Below are 20,767 nucleotides of genomic sequence, written 5' to 3' on the forward strand. Positions count from 1 at the left end.
ATGCCTTTGGTCCGTGCAGACATTGAGTAAGCCGGAGCGCTGTAATATGCAGACTTTCCAGCTTTCTCCGGAGTGTACTTGCCTAGAAGACAGGACATTAGAAATTGCTATGAATACCACTGGATTGTACGCAGTTGTAATGGACATGAGAGTTATATGTATAATACAAGGGACAGCAGTGTGGTGTAGCGGTGAGAAGCAGGGCTTGTAACCAAAAGGTTGCCAGTTCAATTTGCTGGGGCACTCTTGCTGTAGCCTTGGGCAACATACTTAACCATCAGCTGCCTCAGTAAATATCCAGCTGTATAAATGAATAGCATAACATGTAAGTCACTCTGGGGAAAAGCGTCTGCGGATTTCAGCAGGTGCAACTGGCCTGGTCCAGGAGTTTGGAAGCGGGCTGCGTCTTTTGGTCGTCCATAAAGAGAGTAGGCCGGTGTTCCACTCCGTCCTTTCCTGGTTAGTTCGGACGGCACCAGGTAGCTCGGCCCAGGGGAGTTGTCTGCTGAGAGCTGGCGATGGCGAATGCCAAAACTGAATGCCGGGCCTTTTACTTTCCTGGGATCATGAAAGTCTGTTCCTGTTTTAAAGGTCATGTAGGAAGAAAAATTAAAACAGGCGCCACAAAAATATCATGAAGATACAGTGTAGCCTTCAAAGGTATGAAGTGGTAGTAGACGTGGATTAACTGACAAATTGCAAATCAAACTGATAAATGGAATCAATTAACAGTTAGTTGAATGACAGTTGTGTATAACTGTGGTACGTCTCAGCAGAAGCAATTGAAGTTGTATCTGTGATCGTCAGCTCTGTCGACAGTATTGTCTGTGAACTTTATCTTGCTAGAAAAGCAAAAATGTCTTTAGATATGATCTAAATGTCTATTTAATGTATGGTGTCATAGAACATTGTTGAAAATGCATTAATAATTAGTGAGATGAGACTGTTTTGAAGAATGATGTATCAAATTTAAACAGCACGCTTATCCACCCTCTTATCTTAATGTGAGTGCATCAATGAGACCTTTCAAATTTTATATAAAAATTCTGTGTGTGTGTGCGTGTAGGTACGTACCTGTGGTTCCAGGAAGGGCATATTTGGGTCCCGGACTCTTGTAAAGGGCTGCTATGGGCCCTCTGGGCTTGTGAGGTCTCCAAGCACCAACCCACACATCTGGCTCTGCCATTTTTGTCTTTAAGGAAAAGTAAGAAAACCATTAACATTTTCGAAGTTTACTTTGTGAAATAACAGTGAAACCGAAGCACTACATGGATAATTAGATTTAAAATGACAACACTGTATTAAAACCTGAAAAATTAATTTCCTGATTCCTGCAAAACCATTCTTGACAAATACACGTATGCTACTGAGTGGGGAATGACTACTGTAGTGATTAAAGCAACTCGCGTGGTATTTGAACGGTGTATCTACTGTGATGTAACGTTAATTTCGGACGCAATAATGGAGAAAATGTATCCGGCAGCTCAAGCTCACAGAAGTCTTTGTTACACCTCCACCTTTTTGTGTACCGTGAGATACAGTTTAAAAACTGTAAACTATATTTGTTGTTGTAAACAAGATGTTGTTAACTTGTAATTTGTCTATGGTTTCGATGTTTCATAGCAGACTACTCTTATGTAGGTTCACGCTCACATTCGAAGATTTTTCAAGTTTTCTGCACAAACATTCCCTTGAAAACCCAAATTCATTATAATAGGGTTGAAATACTTTACTTCGTTATTATTTCAGTAAAATTTATGTTTCTGGATTTTGTTTACGGTTTCCCTGGTAGTTGGCTGATGGCTATCTTAACTACCTACGCAAATAATGTCACTAATTCATCAGTCATTCTACCCAACCAGCTAGATGTCAAAGCTTCGATAAAAGACCGGACGTAGCTAATCTCTAAAACGAGATTTAGGATGGCATCACTCATAAATGGCTGCTATGCAGATGTTTACAGTCAAAATACATCTTGCTAGCATGAACTTTTTAAATACCTATCTTAATTTCATCTTGATATATTCTAGCAATACAGTAGTCCATTATTCCAAAGCAATAAAATCGTGTATTTATCAGAATAAAAAGTAAAAAGAAACCTGTCGATAAAAGTATTCTTCGGCTCAGCACTCTGATGGTAGCGGCATGTCGAGCTGCCTGGCCCCACACAATGTTCTGATTGTTTATAACTTGTTTCTTGGTGATGAATGCACTCGGCGTTACCATGGCGATAGCTTTCAGTGACTTATAGATTTCAGCCTTAACCCTTCTTCAGTACATTGGTCTTGTCAGTAAGTTACAATAGTTTTAAAGGTAAAAACAAATATATCAACATGTAATATTAATCAGATGCAACAAAACGTGAAGGGTTGAAAAAAACATACACTTGCTGCAGTAATTTGACAGAGGGCAGTGCGAGTCAACAAATGAGAGTGACAGGTGTCATGCAAATCTGTTTAGCCTACGATTTGTAGAAATGTTACTGCAATATTTGAATATCATATTTCCTAGGGTAACAGGGTAATTATTTTCCACGTTACGCTGAAAACCTATAAGAATGCCTGAATTTCCCGTTCGTTAAAATATTTTTGGTCATGAAATAGCCTGAAATGACAGTAAAAAACGTATTCATGCTCTGAAGGGCTTCGTTAATAACTCACCGATGGAAAAGATAGACACTGTGCCACACCTTCCTTTAGCCCGTCCTCATTGGTCAGGAAATACCTTTTTTGAATATCAGTTGGATCCTGCACTTGTCTACATTTTTCTGCCCAGTGCAGCACTTGGACGTGTAGGCTTTCGTTTTCAGATTGCTTTCAGATTGATGTGCATATAGTTAAATATGCAATTGTGCCAAATCTGGCCATACCACACGAAAGTGAAACTAATCTGGAAATGACACTGTGCGACCTCTTCCTTTAGCCCGTCCTAATTGGCCAGGAAATACCTTTTTTTTAGAATATCAGCTGGATCCTGCATTTTCTCCCCAGTGCAGGACTTGGACGTGTAAGCTTTCGTTTCCCCCGCGAGCAACACGTAGGTAAGATTAATTATGCAACTATGAAAAGACCACTTCTCCGCAGTCAAAAATACATTTCAGATGTCATCTACTTTTTTTGTGGATTATTTATTTATTTATTTATTTTGGGGGTGCTTTTTTACGAATTACTTTATTAATTAATTATATATATATATATATATATATATATATATATATATATATATATATATATATAGCATATAGTTAAATATGCAATTGTGCCATATCTGGCCATACCACACGAAGATGAAGATAATCTGTATGTGATTTAATAAAATGAATTGCAAATACAGTTACATCCTAGTTCTTTTGATTGTTCTTTATCCATGTCTCTATTCGTGCATGTATTCGTGTTCCCTTCACTGGCGGAAAACGTAATTTCAGTTGGTGATTCCTGAGGTAAAGAAAAAGTCAGGGGGTGTTTGTGCTGTCACTGGCAGCTCCGGTTCTTGATCAAGTGATGTCGCATATGGAGAGCCCAGCTAACTTCCCCGAGCTAATCCGAAAAAAGAGGGATGGGGGACGGCTCACGGCGGAGGAAATCCGAGCGTTCGTGCGAGGTGTCAAAGACAAGACCATGCAAGACAGCCAAATAGGTAAGGTGGTTATGTTTGTATAATCACGAACACAAGCACCTGAGGTGTATGGCTTGATGCGCATTTAATTGTTTAATGTAACGTTGCCCTTTTGTCATTTTAGCATATTGCAGATCGCTTTCCCCAGAGTTTGCCCGGCGTGTTTCTGAAATTATTTGGCGTTTCAAATGGAAAACAGTTTTCTATATTAAGTTTTCTATGTAGGACCTCAGTGAAGTGGTCATAAGGCACAGTTAAGACCTGTTCCATACCAAATTAAATCCTTAGGTTTATTTGACCCACCTTAACGGTTCTTGTGTTTTGATGGGGATCATATGTTTGTATGTTTATATGTGTAAGCAAAAGTGTAAAAGTATGGTTGTCAAATGTAAAGCCAATCAAAGGACCATCCCAAAAGCTCTCACTCAGACTGGCAGGTTTTGTCAGTCCCCTTGTTCCTAGAAAATGTGTATCTACACCCGGTGAAGGAGGTGTCTGTTCCTAGCACTGATAACTCAGGATCACTAATGTGATAATGTGGTGCTCGTCAGACCTGGCTGAGTCTTCCTCTCACCCAGTGGGCAGGGCTAAAGTGACGGCTGACAGGGACTTGTCGTGTCTTCAGGTGCCATGTTGATGGCAATATGGCAAAGTGGCATGGTCGCCGAGGAGACGCTGGCGCTGACGCGCGAGATGATGCTGTCCGGGGAGGTGCTGCGCTGGCCAAAGGAGTGGACGGGTCTGGTGGTAGATAAGCATTCCACAGGGGGTGTGGGGGACAAGGTCAGCATCCCCCTGGCTCCGGCACTAGCAGCCTATGGCTGTAAGGTAGGTGCAGTATCTGACATCTTATAGTCCTTGCTTATCACGGCCATGACAGAAAACTTTGACCACTGTTGTGCATGAACGTGGTCATTTTTTCAGTGAACGGTGAACTTGAACGTATCCGTTTGCAACTAAAGAACGTGAACTTGAGCTCGTTCAAGTTTGCGTGAGATTCGGAATCCTTGGGCGTATTAAAGTTACTGCTTGATGAATAAACACGGACGGGGTTATTCCATACTTGAGACGTTTTTATTAGTACAACTCATCAGCTAGACAGCTCGACAGCTCGCAACCAACTGCCCATATCCCGCGTAACAATCACTGCGCATGTAGAGGTACACATAAAATAGTCCCTGGACAAAACCCTTATATGACAGGGTACATGGTGCACTGTAAACACTGGCTAGTGCAAGTGGTGGCGAGTAACAAAGGAATTTACTTTGTGATTTGAACTTTTTATTACTTTATTTGCTTTTGCACTTCCACTAGTAAAATACATAACTTATGCATACATGTCAACCCCTTCGGATGCCCACCTGTATCACACTCTAGAAACATCCATAAAATCCATAGAAAATCCTTAGGATCTATTAATCGCAACAAAATGAATTAGATATTAATAAGTAATGTTACTAGCGTTAGCAGCTAGGTAGCAGTTTAGCCACATATTAACGGATCCCCAGTAATAGTAATAGCGAAGAGTTGTGCTGTCACGTCTAATATTAATAAGAAACGAAATCCCAATGTGCAAGCTTTATGTTTTATCTAAGGCTAGAGACAGTCAATAAGTTAATTTACCTCGAAACTAGCCAAGACGGTCGGTGACTCTGCTCATGCGGTATTTTATCGTTCTCGAAACGAATAGCACGCAATATACTCCGTATGATTTTATGTCAACGTCTGTAAGCAATTTAAATGGGGGAAAATCCGTATAATTTGCGGACATTCCGTAAAGGTTGACATGCTTATGAATGTACAAGTATACACACACAACCAGTGGGAAGTGGAAATGACTGGGGGCTGGGGATGGATGGAGGAGGTTCTACTGAAAAAGATAAGCTCAGAGCAGCTCATTAAAAAATGGAAGAAATGAACTGGGACTGTGAACATGTTCAAAATTCAAAATTGTGAACTATGAACGTGAACTTGTTCATTTTAATCTGTGTGAACTGAACTTTGAGCTAGCTCTTGTGAAGTGTGAGCTTGCACAACACTGACTAACACTGACTTCATATCACTGACCTGCCAGTTGGGCAGCAGTGTGAGTGGTAAGGACGAGGGTTTGTAACCAGTTCAATTAGCAGGTTGGGCTTTTACTCCTCTGACCTTGGGCAAGGTAGTTAACGTGAAATGCCTCATTAAAGTGCTTGTACTGTGTGTGTGTGTGTGTGTGTGTGTAAAGTGAATGTATAAAATGAGCATATGTGGAAACTATAAGTCATGTAAACTATTCCTGATAACACCATCTGTTTAGTTAATGCACTGCCTGCCCTGTTAAGACTGGCATCATGTTAATTCCAGTCAAATAATGAAATAATGTTAATTTACCATCCAGTTTAAATGACATTTACATTTTGTCACTGATTAGACACTATCTCCTGGAGCAAAGTACAAGATGAGTGCATTTAAAATTACATTTAAATATTTGACATCCACTACACGCTTTTATCCAGAGAGACATACTGTACAAGATGTGACTACGTTTAATGTTGCATTTACCTTTTGAGATCCAGCGGAGCCTATCCCTATCTAGAGCGACTCCCAAAATGAAGCACAAAGGCAATTGACAAAACAACATAAAGTGTTACACAGACAAGGACACCATTAAATTAAAGGAGCTAGTTGAAAAATCTACAATTTGGTGTCTTGTTTACCAAGTAATTACACCCAAAGTCAAGAGATTGATCCTGAACTGAGTCTGCTCCTTTTGTTGAAGATGTTTCTGCAAGGTGTCTCTACAGTGTTACACATTTGTACATCTGTAAATCATGCAAGTAAATCAATGGGAAAAGAGCTGTGTGTTTCTTTCCCCTTCGAGATCTTGGTGCCATTCAACACACAACCCTGTTTTTGTAAATGCACAGTTTGCACATAGGAACACTTTTCTGCACAGGGACACAAGTGACACAAGCTTTTTATTAAGGAGTTGCTGCTGACAGTTGATTCTGCAAATTGATGTAAGTGTTTAGTGTGCTTTGTATCACATTTCAGATGAAAGATTTTAATCTGACTTAAAACAAACTTTTGGCTGTTCCAGTCCAGGTTCAGGTTTCACCATCCTTGAATGTTTAATCCTAGCCAGTCTGAAAATATGCGCTGTGTCTTCTGTCTGATGCCCACAGGTGCCCATGATCAGTGGCAGAGGCTTGGCTCACACCGGTGGAACTCTGGATAAACTGGAGTCCATCCCGGGGTTCAATGTCCATCAGTCTGGACAACAGGTAAACAAAGATCATGTAGCATTTTTTTCCTGGCAGAATCACAAGACTAGTTTATGTTAAATTCTTTGCGAATTCTTCAGTGTGGAAATCCCTTCCACAGCCCAAACCAAACACATACATTGTCAAGGTCAAAGGACAGGAGCAAGTGGGTATGACGGACATATGAGCATGTGTATGAACTCAGGGCTGCGCACACAGAGTAAAGACCTGTTGATGGATTATTTATTCAAGGGGTATAAAGCCCTTGCTGAAGCAGACTTTTCCACAGAGCAAACAACAGCCCATGGTAAACGGTAACTGGAAATGCATCACAGTGCTCTCACAGGCCTCATTCCAGCATACCCTGCCCAAGCTGTGCTAGCTCGGAGACATTCAAAATGCATGGGTTAAAGATCTCCGGCCCCACGCCGGAAATCCAGCGTACAGAGATTTTAGATCAGGCAATGAATTATTACTAGCGTATACGGGCTCGGACATTGCCAGACCGGAATGCCATTTTCTTAAAAACAATCACTGAAACGTGTTTTTCGGATGAGTTTTAACCAATGGTAGCCTGTTTAGGCGACGTACTGGCACGGGAGCGCTGTTCTTATCCAATCTGCAACTATAGTTTCAACTTTCTGTGAGGCGGTGCCAGGAAGTATTTGCGGGGACTGTATCAGTTGATGACTGCACAATAGGCTAGCATGCATTGAAATAGATGGAGCATGGAAGCGAAACTTGTGAAGGCTGGCGCAGACCCAAGCACAGTAGAACGGGGGGTGAAAAATAAATGGCGATAGGCTTGGTTAGATGAAAACGGTAATGAAGGACAAACGTTCGGCGTATGTTGTCACAAATTAAATAAGCCCGGGAGCTGCTAATGCTTCTAATGTATGTGCGTCCCATTTTGTCTGCCTGAGCCTTCATCTCCTACAACACTGTTTGTCAAGTGTCCTCACTGGTCCAGCTTTGAGGATTTAAAGCAACACGGTGTTAGGGTTCTGGAGCGGACAGTCAAATGAATCAGATGAGGCTAGTCTAGCAGACACGAGGTGTATTCCCCAGGAGTTATCCACGCAAACAGCGCACAAACTAAGACCGCCTAGGCTCAGATGAGCACTCACATAAATACCCAGGTTTGAATTAGAACACACCTCAACAGTTGTTGATTTTACAAGAAAAACGTTCAAAACAAAAATTTTCATTTCATTCATTCGTTTGTAATTCTGCTTATGAGTATTATTTCACAGGCAGAGTGTACTGTTGTGTGAAAATTAAATAAAACGTGGAAATTAATGAAACAATATTTTTAGGCAACTGTGGCTTTTCATAATTTTCAGTGTATGTCAGAAGGGTGTTTTGACATTTTTTTAATTCTGCTGCCAGGCTTAAAATGTTGTTTATTCTAGTGAAGTTGCAAGAAAATAAGACACATATTATTAGCAGTCAGCTATAGTTCAATTCCTTACTTCTATCCAGCATTAAACTTTACCATGCCTCTCTTGCTGACTTCTACTTTTTTACAGTACATTAATATCTCAGAATAGCTGAGTAAATGTGCACATCAGATCAGTGAGGAAGGAAGAGTGAAATTATGTAATATTTGTAATTTAAACACTCCTCCATTTTTCAATACTTCTTGCAGTCGCAGGATAAAACATTTTGCTGATGAAAACATCCTGATTCATTGGTGTTGCAAAATAAACATGTCTACTTCTGCTTGGCCTGCATTTAGTCTCATTGAGCATCATATTGCAAAATGTGTTGATACTGATCTTTTCTGTCCTGGTGACAAGGGCAGGGATGTAAAGCTAAATCCAGGAAATGCAACATAATGTTTTCCAGCATAACAATGAGGCTCAGTTCCTCATTTGTCTTCTCTAGATGGAGCAAATTTTAAAGGATGTTGGCTGCTGCATTGTGGGTCAGACAGAGAACCTTGTGCCAGCTGATAAGGTGTTGTACGCAATCAGGGATATTACCGCCACCATCGACAGTCTGCCCCTTATTACAGGTGAGGAACAGAACCACTGTGCTCAAACTCCTGACTGATGGACCTGTTAGTTCAGAGAAATCGGTAAACCCCCCCAACCCATATCAATTAGGCAATTTGTTCATCATAATACTCCTCAATATTTCATCAGCTGTTTTTCATCAGAGCACTGAAGCATGTGTTTAGCAGCGTGTTTCTCTGGATGTAGTTGTTTCTTTCCTTTTGGGGTGTGTTTTTTCTGAAATGTGTGTGACAGAGTTTGCACCTTGAATGCTCGCAGGTTCCATTATGTCCAAGAAAGGGGCGGAGTCTCTGTACTCTCTGGTTCTGGACGTTAAGTACGGAAAGGCAGCTCTGTACAAGGACATCAGAAGTGCCAGGGTGTTGGCGCAGTCTCTGGTAAGAGACAGATGCTAGGGTGCAGCTGGCTTAAAAGGCCACATCCATGTTGTTCGATACCACCGGACAGTGACGGAAACAGCCTCTCTCTCTGGGTCTCTGTTTCCGTGCTGCAGGTGTCAGCGGGGAACGACCTGGGCATCCGCACGGGTGCCGTTCTCAGCAGCATGGACAACCCCATTGGGCGCTGCGTGGGGAACTCCCTGGAGGTGGTGGAGGCCCTCGAGTGCCTGAAGGGCAGGGGGCCCGCTGATTTACACGGCCTGGTCACCTGTCTGGGTGAGGAGGAGGAAGGGGGCCTCAGACCCTGTCACTGGCTTTGCGCACAGACCGGGGAGCTGAACAGCACTGGGGGGACTTTACAGAAGCATGCTGGGGACTAGTCACACAGTGAGATGGTCTGAAACACAGGCATGGTCTTTACAAGCAAATACATCCATGGTGAAATTTACAAAGACCTATACTGTCATGATAGTGAATTAACAGTCTATTGCAGGAAACAGACACTGGTATGAATGAGGAGCTGCAATGGATTTAAACTAGCGGATTGGTAGAAACTCCCATGGGAGTGTAAAATAGGGAAAAGGTTATCTGGAGTCAGGTGAGGAATCATGTTCCCTTGTGTTTCTTCCCAGGGGGGTACCTGCTGTGGATGAGCGGGAAGGCTTCCACCCTGGAGAGCGGGAAGCAGGAGATCGGCAAGACCCTGGAGAGCGGAGCGGCCCTGCGGAAGTTCCAGGCCATGCTGCAGGCCCAGGGGGTGTCCTCAGAAAACGCACGTTCCTTGTGCTCAATGGACTCGGACTACACCCAGGTTCTGAGAAGAGCTTGCTGTCAGGCGGAGCTGGAGGTGCAGGAAGAAGGTGCAAAGTTTATGTTTAACCCTCTACCTTTCCCTGTGGTATCTCCTGGGTTCTGACTGACCTTCTTCCCTTTGTCCACAATGTAGTACCAGGATAGAGTGTGCTCAGAAAGGAAACACAATAAAATAGTCAAGAGAGCAACGTTTAATTTTTATACAAAGAATATCTCCACATTATCCATAGCGAAGACCTTTGTGAATGGTAAGTGTGGAATTCATGATTCCCTAAAAACTGCCTGAGAATGTCAAGGGACATGTTTAAGTGTTCCCTTGAGTGTTTGATTACTTTGCGTGACGCATGAAACAGCTTTTGTCTGGACCCCAGTTCAGCACACAGGGCATTTTGACCTAGCCTACTTCTGATAATTGTAGACACATGTTGTTTGCTAAACAAGTGCTCTTCTTGTATTGGCAAGTCCTCTTAACATTATGGGTGTGGTGTAACAGGCACGGTGCTGGAGATAAATGGGATGATCCTGGCTGAGGTGTTGCATAGGTTAGGGGCTGGACGCACCAAGTCGGGAGAACCCATCAATCACAGTGTGGGGGCAGAGCTACTTGTCACCGTGGGGCAGCAGGTGAAGACAGGTAAGACCCCATGGGTAAGGAAATGATTTTGTCATGGAGATAATAGATTCAGTTATGAGACAGAGAGATATCTGTGAAATCCTGAAAATGCTGAATATGAACAGAAAATGTGAACAGGAAAAAAAAAACTTGACCAGAATTGTTTGATTTGTTCAAGTCTGCTGAAAGGAGTGTGCAAACACTGAATTGTCAGCTTGTATCAAATAAAATGTTGTTTCACACCAGGGGAAAGCTGTACAGTAACTGTAAGTACAGCCTGTTTTGAATCAAGTAATCAAGGGATAGAACAATCATTGCTAGGATTACAGCCAATTTCCAGTCTTCTCACCACTTCATTCATTCCCTTAGCCACTAGAATAAGATAGTAGGTCAATGTTTTGGTGCTATCAGTGGTTGTTACTGTAAGGTAAAATTCACAGAGAACATACAAAATCACATTCTGGACAGAAGTGGATCTCCTGCCCCGGCGGAACTCTATTGCTGGACTTTTCAGCAAGTGTGTTATAAAAAATCAGGATGAATAAATTCTTTGCGAAATAAGACAAGAATATGACAAGCAGTGATAATACTGATTGATGAGAGAAAACCAAGCATACTGTTAGGAAGACTTTACTGTATCATCATGATTCACAGTTGCCCACCTAAAAAAAACTGTTTACCCATGAATGTCAAGGCCAGTTTACTGACCTCATGTGCCATTAGATTTAACATAAATGATCTCTCTGCCATAGGGTGGCTCAGGACAGATACGTGCCTAACTTCCAGGGTTCCCTTAAGGATCTGCTTTAGCAGTTGTGTACTGTATTTAATTCTATCTATATCTAAGTCTAATAAAAAGTTTTCATATTAAAAGAGTGACTGAAATGCTGTTGATCAAATACCACTTTAGCATTAAAAACATGCACTGTTTAACAAAAAGGCAAGGGTCATCTCTGTGTTGTTAGTTCCACTTTACCCTGGACAAACAAGGTTCCATTCTGTATGAGATCAGTGGTCTTCTGGGAAATTTACTCACCTGAGTTCCCCCTGCTTCAGGTGACTCCTGGATAAGAATCCACTATGAGACTCCAGCCCTCGATGAGAAGCTACAGGAATTCCTTCAGGGGGCCCTGGTCATCGGGAGCCCAGACCTCCTCAATCACATGCCTCTAGTGTCAGAGTTCATCCCTCCCAAGTGACATCACTGATCCGTGTGGACCAAATTTTGCCCTTTTCTGCCTTTGTGAGGAACGATTGAGCTTATGTAGGAGTTAAAAGCTCCTCAGTTGATGGGAAGGTGCATAACTTTAGGATAATGATTGATAATCAGTTCCACAGTGTTCAAGTACACTTATACTCTGTGAAAAGACTGGTGTTTTATATTATGCTATTAACCCTTTCGCAAGTAACTTATTTTTATGCTATATAGCGCACGTGTTACGTTACATGGTTCTTTATGTTTTCATTAGCGTTATTAAGCCTCTCATAGTTTTCAGTTAGCATTTGCTATATTTTTAACGTTAAATCACTGTTTCCTCAAAGCTAAATTAGCTATAATTTTTCCCATCTAGTGTTCTAATTGCACCGGTTTTAGCATACGCGCTGAACGGCAAATCACACCAGTGTGAAAGGGCTAATGGAGTAGTGTTTTTTTTATTTTAGTGTCTTGCTGTTCGTGATGCCGCATGTTGGACAAGTTCTTGCTCCGATGCACTTCAATGCATTTTTAATAAATTATACGATTGCCTGTCTGATTTAACTATCTGTTTTATAATTATTTGACAGTCTGCTGTAATGCAATATGGGTCAAATCTCATTAATGACATTATAGCCTATCATAATGTGTGTGACATTCTTCATAATCGATAGCCAACTTTAAGTTATTGTGCCTTGACGTTCTGGTTTGAGCTTTGATGTGCCTTAGCGCCAAAAAGGTTTAAAACCTCTGTAGTAGACACATAACTGCTGCCTCTGTAAATGTCTCTCAGATAGGAATCCTCTCTGCATTTTAACATTATTATTGTTAAATAATTGTAATTGTTAGAATTTTTCACTATTATATTTTCCTCTGGGAGTCTATGGCAGCCCATAGAACCCTTTGGTGGATTTTTATTCAATTCAATTCATTTTTATTTGTATAGCGCTTTTTACAACACAAGTTGTCACAAAGCAGCTTTACATTGTTCCCAGGCCTGAGACCCCCTGAGAGCAAGCCAACAAGGCAACAGTGGCAAGGAAAAACTCCCTATCAGGAAGAAACCTTGAGCAGAACCGGGCTCATGGGGGGGCCCATCTGCTTCTGGCCGGCACTGGGCAGATTTTTATGAAATTTAGCACATTGATAGAGGACAGTCCAAAGTATCCAGGCCTCAAATTTGGGGTCAATCCATCCATCTCTGTAGCACCACCAACAGGCCAAACTTCAAGGTACATTTTTGCTTATAACTTTTGAACTGTTTGTCCTAGAGTTGTGATCCTTGTTTCCGCTGAATCCTTGGGTCATGACGATTTGAATGTACCCATTGACGTTAAAGTCCGCCATATTGGATTTTCCGCCATTTTGAATTTTTTGAAAAACCGAACCGAATTTGCGAACTAGTCCTAGACCGTTCACCACCAAATTTGGTCCGTATCATGTACAGAGGGTTCTGACCAAAAGTTATTCAAAGAACTTTGCTAGGGCAAACAATATGGCTGCTGTCATCCAATGAAATTCCATGGTGAAGACACCAAAACAGGAAGTGAGTTATATCTCAGCAACGCTTTGTTGGAGTGATGCCAAACTTGGTACACTTTGTTGGTATTAGGAACACTGAGTATGCACCAAGTTTCATGAAACTTGGCCACTTGGGGGCGCTATACCATTAAAAATTATTAAAATACCCATTACTCTGGCAGAAAAGCAGATATCTCAACTAAATTTCTTGTGCTTCATCAAAGTTAAGGATCCTATCTGGGAACTTATGAAACCTCCACATCAGCCATTTTGTGTTTCATCCATCTTTTTTGTCAAAAACACATTTAACCACCTCCTCCTAGAGTTATGGCACAATGAGATTTTGTGTATTACCTCTTTAACTTCATTGTCTTTAACAGTTGTTAAATGATAGTTGCCAGGTTTAACAATGTGGCCGCAGTGTACCCACAAATTCGCCCGTGAAGTCGCCATAAAGGAAGAGTGGCCATATCTCTACAATGCTTTTGTTCATTGGCATAAAAATTCGATACACATGCTTACAATTAGGCCTGGGTGGCACACACCAAGTTTAGTGAAATTTGGCCACTTTGGGGTGTTATACTGAAAAACGGGTTTAAACACTCATGTGTCCATGTACTGAGATTTTAATTGCATTTTGTTGTAATGGACATCACAAGGCACAGACCACACAAAGAAAAGCAGATATTGCAACCAATTTTTTTGTAGGTCATTACATCATTATATATCAGGTCCTAACTGGAAATTGAACACATAGTTCAGTGTCCAAATGGCATGGCTGCTAAGATACAATCAGTTTGTAGCACTTAAAATAGGCACATCTCCTGCACCTTTTGACCTATTGCCACAACTACATACTACATACACTAGATACTGTTGAAGAAACACTTGGACTTTCCATATTGGCCTGAATGTTTGACAGCGTTTTTTTTTTCTACTTCAGAAATTACATCTGAAAAGTGGGATTGTCTTACATGGGAGGACTAGACTTTTTAATGTCATACATTAAGAACAGCAGATGGCGCCATTGATCTGAGATTGTTGAGTGGTATTAGAAATCCCAGTAGACTAGTTTATTTTAACTTTTATTTAAATGTGGTAATTTCATCTAACAGATGTAGAAAATATATCAGAGTACCTTGTTTTATTCAATGTATTTTATTAAATTGATTTCAGATTGAGATTTCCTTTATTGTCATTTTATCATGCACTTGCGTACTATCAAGAATGAAATGCGGTTTCTCCTATATCAACAGTGTATATAAATTACAAAGAGAATTAACATATATCCATAAACAATACACTCAGTTTTGTAAACATTTGGAGGGGAATAGCAGCATGACTCAATGATGCCACGTCTTAATGATATAGTTGGATGGGAATAGCAGCAGGTACTGTCAATAAATGATCTTATTTTGTTTGTACAAAAAGTGCCAGGTGCAGTATGAAATGGATTGCACTAGTGCAGAATAGTGTCTGTCTGGTCCTATGCGGGGATTAATGGTTCGGTGAAGGAGGGGGGAGCAAGAGTGTTCATGATCTTCACAGCCTGGGGTATGAAGCTATTTAGAAGCCTGGTGGTATAAAATGAAAGGATTTCTTTAAATAAATAAGATTGGATCTCCAAAAAAGGGGTCCTTTTCTAACCAGGGACACTTTATTGTATTCAGCTAATATGTTCTCTGCCATTTTTCCCATGATTTTGAAATTATGCAATTACCCAAAAATTGCACACCTCCAACAGAGTTATCCCAACAAGGCACACTGCATTTTATGGCACTGCTTATGTTTAAGCTTGACATATATATATAGTAGGGGGCAGTGCGGTGGTGCAAATGGGTAGCACTACTGCCTAACATTGTGGAGGTTTCAAGTTCTGGGTGCGTCTGCATTCAGTTTATACTTTGTCCCTGTGTTCATGTGGCTTTCCTCTGGGTATTCTGCTTTTCTACCACAGTCCAAACACATTCAGGTAATGTCAATTGGACATGCTATATTGCCCATAGGTGTGAGTGTAAGAGTGTGTGACAATGTATCTGTTGACCCTGTGATGGACTGGTGTCTTGTTCAGGGGTTGTTCTGATTGATTGTCTACCTGGTGGTCCTGAGGTGCTTGGCCCCTTCATTGCTGCTTGCAGCTATATTTATTATTACTATTATTATTATTATTATTATTATTATTATTATTATTATTATTATGTGATGGTGCATCTGTAAAGGAACAAACTCTTTTCCATTTACCTTTGCTGTAAACAAATGCAGCAGGCACAACAGTAAAGCCTGAAGGTAAGATAATCAGTGGTAGAGTATGGCATGCCTTTTAATAACTAAACAAAGATATCTATAATATCTACATCTGGTACATACATTTGAAGAGGACAGTGCCTGTGAGAAAGTAGTAATTATCATGCATTGTAAACATGAACTCAGAAACATGTTCACAGCTCGCCTTAAGATAACGTCTTTTTATTGTTTGTCAACCAAGCCTGTTTGACCTCTGATATCAGGGTTTCCCTGCCTGTAAAATCCTGGTGTGTGACATACCAACACAAGAGGAGACATAAGTGGTCTCTCAGGAAATGACCAGGGCCATGTTGCACGAGTTAAAGAGAAGATAAAAAGTGTTAAATATTTCCAGAAGGGTGTATGTAGCTCAAAGTTCAACTCAAGTCCCTGACATAAAACATATACATGTATTTTTTTTTACTATAAGCGTCTGTGTGCATATTTGTCCCATATGTCAGGCATGTAGTGTAAGTCTCTGTCATGTTGGCAAGTAAAAAGTGTACATAATTGCACAAATAAACACGTGGCACAAAGAAATATGCAATATGGTATGGGTTATGATGGTGTGTAAAAATTATAGACAAAAAAAATTTACAGAAGGCTCCTTAAATGTAAAATACACTAGAACTTAGTTACAAAAAAGGGGGAGATATATTTTAGGCCAGAAGTAAACAGCTGTGCTGTAGGGAGTATTAGTGATACATGTGAGTTTTTGTAACAGTTCTCTCAGAAAAGCGAGGATAAGCATGCGTGTTGTTCTTGGGTAACTTCGAATTCAGGACTTGTCAGCTGCGTGGTGTCTGAACTATAACAGCATGCTCCTGTAAAGATGGTCTTGAAGAGATTTTAGTTTATTAGTAAATTAGTTTATTATCTACTTGGCAATAAATAATAAATAATCAAGTATCAAATAATCAAGTATATCAAGATGATGAAAAAGCTGATTTTAATTTTACAATTCAACAAAATTACAACTGGGAGTGGGCTCGTTTCCAAAAGACAGTATACACGTGCACATCTCCTTGGTGTCTTTTAGTTGTACCATATCAGTTGTACTCATATTCATTGAGGATTTTTTTCTCTATGTATGAAATTCAGGTGGTGGATTTGTTTAGCCATTTGCTGAATTGAGTATGTAATTCAAAGATGTGTTTAACATAATCATGAAGCCTGTTGTCTCAGTAATGTTCTGGGTGTGAGCGTCTGAGTAGTCTGTGGTATTCCATATGTTGAAGTATTCACGTTCTGGTTCAGGCTGGGATAATGGTCTAGTCTAGTCAAATGACATCACAGATGCAGGACAATCAGATTACAACTACAGATATACATCTTTACATTTAATTATCCAGTGAAGTAAGCCTTCAATCACACAAACACTTTGATATGTCCAACCACACACTTTCTCTGGGTTTTAATTTCAGAGAATAACCCTTTAACTTTAAGCAAAGTTAAAAAAAAAAAAAAAAAAAAAAAAAAAAATGACTCAGTTTTTAAGTTTTCAACTTACTTCTGGGTAAAGATGATATGCTAAAATTGTTCAGCACAGAACTACAACCTCCTCAGATGAAATTCTAATGCTTAAAATGGAAAACAAACATGCTTGGAATGTTTTAGATATGTAGAAAGCCAGAGAGCATACATCTCATAAACAGGTTTAACAATAACCATTTTCAATGTTTATTTTATATGTTTTTTATTTTTAAATATTTCAACAACAAAAATAACTACGTTGTGTATGATACAAGTAATGTATATCCTGTATTTTTCTATTTTATTTGCCCTAGCCCTTTTTATCGTATTTTACGACATTTTTACAAGTGTACACCAGGACCACGGTATAACGAGGGATAAGTGTATAATCATTGAATCGTTTGTCAATGAACTGACGGTGACTGTCAAATGAACATGCGCATTATAGCCACAACCAAAGTCATATGATCAGAATGACGCTACCAGTCACATGATAGACACAGTACGAGAAACGGAAGGACTTGTATGTACTCTAAAAATTGAAGATGGTACGTGTTTTATGTATATCCCCGAGATGTTTGGGGTCATCGACTACTGTATTTTAGCCTTAGAAGAATAATATAATTGTCTGTACATGTCATTGTCTCCTCGTTAGCATAAAACTAATATTAGCTCGCTAGCTAACAATAGCGTTAACGTTACCATCTTGGTATGTTTTTTCTTCCAAATGGACATGGACCTCAGCATACTGATTTGTCTGATTACGCTGATTGACACGAATTCGTGGCTTTTTGAGACAAACTAGACATCATGTTAAATCATCAGGGAGCAGGTGATTGAATCATTGTTCATGACGAACATAGCGTCATGACTGCTAACGTTCCTATAGTAAGCGTAGTTGTTAATACCGGACGCTGGCGATTGTGAAATGTTTCTTGCTCCAGTTTTTTGGAATCGTTTTTTCACTTAACTTTCTATATTTGCTTTCTGTTATCCTGGTCAACCTGTCAACTTCGATTAATATGCGAACAGCTTGTGTTTGTGTGGAGGTGTCATTTCGCGGTTTGCAGTATGAGAAAACAGGATGTGAAACACTGATGGACGTTTTAACTTTGTTTCCAGACTACTGCACTGACACAAGGCCTGGAGAGGATCCCCGACCAAATTGGATATCTAGTGATCAGCGAGGAAGGAGTCCTAGCTGTGAGTGATAATTGAAAAATGCATGCTCCTTTAGCAGGGGTTTTTGTTAAAATGACATCGATAATTCTAAGCAATTCTAGCAATAATAATACACTGCATTTATATGGCGCCTTTCATCTCTTTTTCTCAAATAGCTGTGTGTGTATTTTTCTCCTCTGCACAAAAATTCAGTCATCAGGCGAGCTAGAGAATGACGAGCAAACCGCCGGGGTCATTATGCAGATGGTGCAGACCGCCTGCAAATTCCGCCTGAACGGCGCGGCAGAGCCACCCTTCAAACGGATGTCAGGTACTTCCTCAACAAAGAGCTTCTGACGGTGCTCGATTATGGCATGAAAGGAATACAAAAATAACCCCTGAGTGTGTAATGGCAGCAACTGATCTGTTTCGGTTGGGTGTCCCCCCTGCAGTGATGTTCGAGGACCACGCCTACTTGGTGACAGTGTCCGGGCAGAAGGTCTTCGTGGTCAAACGGCAGAACAACCAGCGCGACCCGGTCAATGTGTAGCTAAAACGTGGCAAGAGAGACTGTAATTATGGTGGGGGACTGTGGCTGCACATTCGGAAGAGACCAGGCAGATGCTGAAAGAACGGAATTCATATTTCAGACTGAAGCGATATGTTCCACTCTCCATGATATTTTTTTTACTCAAGAGTGTTAGAGTGTGGCAGCTGGCAACCAGTTATTAACTGTTCTTGTGTTCTCTACCAGAGGTGCAGTAAGGTAGGAGGTGAAGAGCTTTATTGAAATGTTTGGATTTTTGAATTGAGCTTTGCTGATATTACAAGCCTGACCCCTTGTGGCCGGATGTGTGAGAAGACATCAGTAAAACCTCTCATGATTGAAGGCCACAAACCCTCATTGGGCCTTCGTGTCGTTTAACTGCAGCCTTTTTTTGTGATGCTGTTGCTGATCGCAGATAAAATATTTTGTCTGTTGGTAGTTTTGACAAAACAAACTGTAATTTCATGTCTAAAAAACTAATCAGGGGTAAGAGCCAAGTAGTTTTCTCCGTAAATTTCGATTTGTTTTGTGGAAAACAACTACAGGCAGTGTAGTTGTTTGGATTAATGATTAATTGTTACTGGCTTCAAGGAATGCAAAGTACTTTCTGCAGTATGAACTAATTCTCAGTGAACATACGAAAGAACATACCCACAGAGACTTAGGTGATGCCCAGTGCCCTAGAACTCGGTCTCAGTGGGAAACATTTTATAATAGAAAAACATAAAATACTGTACAGTAAGTGTTGCTATAACAGTCCCATGGTACCAAACATAAGGGTTTTCTCTCTGTGGATTAAAAACTTACTGCAATTTATCATTTTAATAATAAACATTCTGACAAATTGCTACAATTGCTTTTTTGTTCGTTCCTAGACTGACTTTGTTTCCAGCAGCACAAATCAGATATGCCTTAGTGAAACTTCATATAGTGAAACTTCATATATGTGCTCACATACATGAGCACATATATGTGTAGCCATACATGTACTCATATGTTCACACAATATTGCATTCACAGGAAATCACAGTAAGCCATTTCAATTGTGTTCAGGGACCAGTTGAAGGTCATCTGTAAGAACACTTATTATTCAACATTGAGGGAATGTTTAGGTGCCTTGCCAAGTCTTACCATTTGTACATTTTTAGTGCAGAAATTCCTCTTGTAACCGCCCACTTTAGATGTGATGTCCCAAAGGATTGTTTGGACATATTTACTAAATGGGGATTCAGTTTATCGGAAGATCTCTTTTAAAATTCAGCTGGGTGGCTATCCAGCCCTGGACACTTTGAACTCTGAGCTCTGGGGATTGCATGTATTGCACATAAACACTTCTGCATGTGTTTTCTGAGATAACACACACACATTGAGCCACTGCTGTCAAAAATTCAGCCTGAGGCATGAGAGGCATCAGACTTAAACAAGCCTGGAGATGGAGAATTTGCAGAAGCTTTGTTTAAATGTAAAACCAGTTTAGTTAATTCTCACACTTTTATTGTCCATTTTTTCCTTTCTGTCCTCTGACTAGCTGTGCAGTGAAATTCCTCTCTCCAGTGTCCCTGAGACTCTTCTTTGCAGCATTAAAGGCCTGGCGTTGCTTCAGTAGCTCCATGGTTTAGTCAGTTAGTGTAGCTCCAGTGTCTGCTGTAGTCTTAAGGGTATTACTGACATGACAGCCATGAAGTACTGTATTTTCTTCAAGTGGTTAGTAATGGATTATAGTAATTATGTTATGCACATGTATTCAGTGAATGGGTTGGCAGGTTGTGGTGATCTATCTTCAGTGCATGTGAGAAGTGTTTCAACAGTTCATTTTTTGAGACTGAAGAGGAGCTGCTAACAGTGTGACTGCTTCATGCAGTGGTCACAACCGCCTGTGCTTCTCACATTTTGCAAGAAAGCC

At 40.5% G+C, this 20,767-nt stretch overlaps 2 protein-coding genes across 2 annotated transcripts; both read left to right on the top strand.

Annotated features, from left to right (window-relative positions):
• On the top strand, positions 1-11,883 carry LOC118770662 (thymidine phosphorylase). The gene is made up of 10 exons (XM_036518423.1): positions 1-13; positions 3,523-3,636; positions 4,241-4,443; positions 6,783-6,881; positions 8,748-8,877; positions 9,137-9,255; positions 9,372-9,534; positions 9,891-10,118; positions 10,565-10,705; positions 11,741-11,883. The coding sequence occupies exons 1-10, from the start codon at positions 1-3 to the stop codon at positions 11,881-11,883; spliced, it is 1,353 nt and encodes a 450-aa protein (XP_036374316.1).
• A 5,750-nt stretch (positions 11,884-17,633) lies between these two features.
• lamtor4 (late endosomal/lysosomal adaptor, MAPK and MTOR activator 4) lies at positions 17,634-19,699 on the top strand. The gene is made up of 4 exons (XM_036518310.1): positions 17,634-17,704; positions 18,279-18,359; positions 18,531-18,648; positions 18,770-19,699. The coding sequence occupies exons 1-4, from the start codon at positions 17,702-17,704 to the stop codon at positions 18,865-18,867; spliced, it is 300 nt and encodes a 99-aa protein (XP_036374203.1). The 5' UTR covers positions 17,634-17,701; the 3' UTR covers positions 18,868-19,699.
• Positions 19,700-20,767: the final 1,068 nt, after the last annotated feature.

The sequence above is a fragment of the Megalops cyprinoides genome, chromosome 23, assembly GCF_013368585.1.
Source record: "Megalops cyprinoides isolate fMegCyp1 chromosome 23, fMegCyp1.pri, whole genome shotgun sequence".
NCBI classification, from domain to species: Eukaryota; Metazoa; Chordata; class Actinopteri; order Elopiformes; family Megalopidae; genus Megalops; species Megalops cyprinoides.

Coding starts and splice junctions, on each gene's coding strand:
- LOC118770662 (XM_036518423.1), top strand. Junction 3,637..4,240: donor CATGCAAGACAGCCAAATAG/GTAAGGTGGTTA, acceptor TCGTGTCTTCAG/GTGCCATGTTGATGGCAATA. Junction 4,444..6,782: donor TAGCAGCCTATGGCTGTAAG/GTAGGTGCAGTA, acceptor TGATGCCCACAG/GTGCCCATGATCAGTGGCAG.
- lamtor4 (XM_036518310.1), top strand. Junction 18,360..18,530: donor GCGAGGAAGGAGTCCTAGCT/GTGAGTGATAAT, acceptor ACAAAAATTCAG/TCATCAGGCGAGCTAGAGAA. Junction 18,649..18,769: donor ACCCTTCAAACGGATGTCAG/GTACTTCCTCAA, acceptor TCCCCCCTGCAG/TGATGTTCGAGGACCACGCC.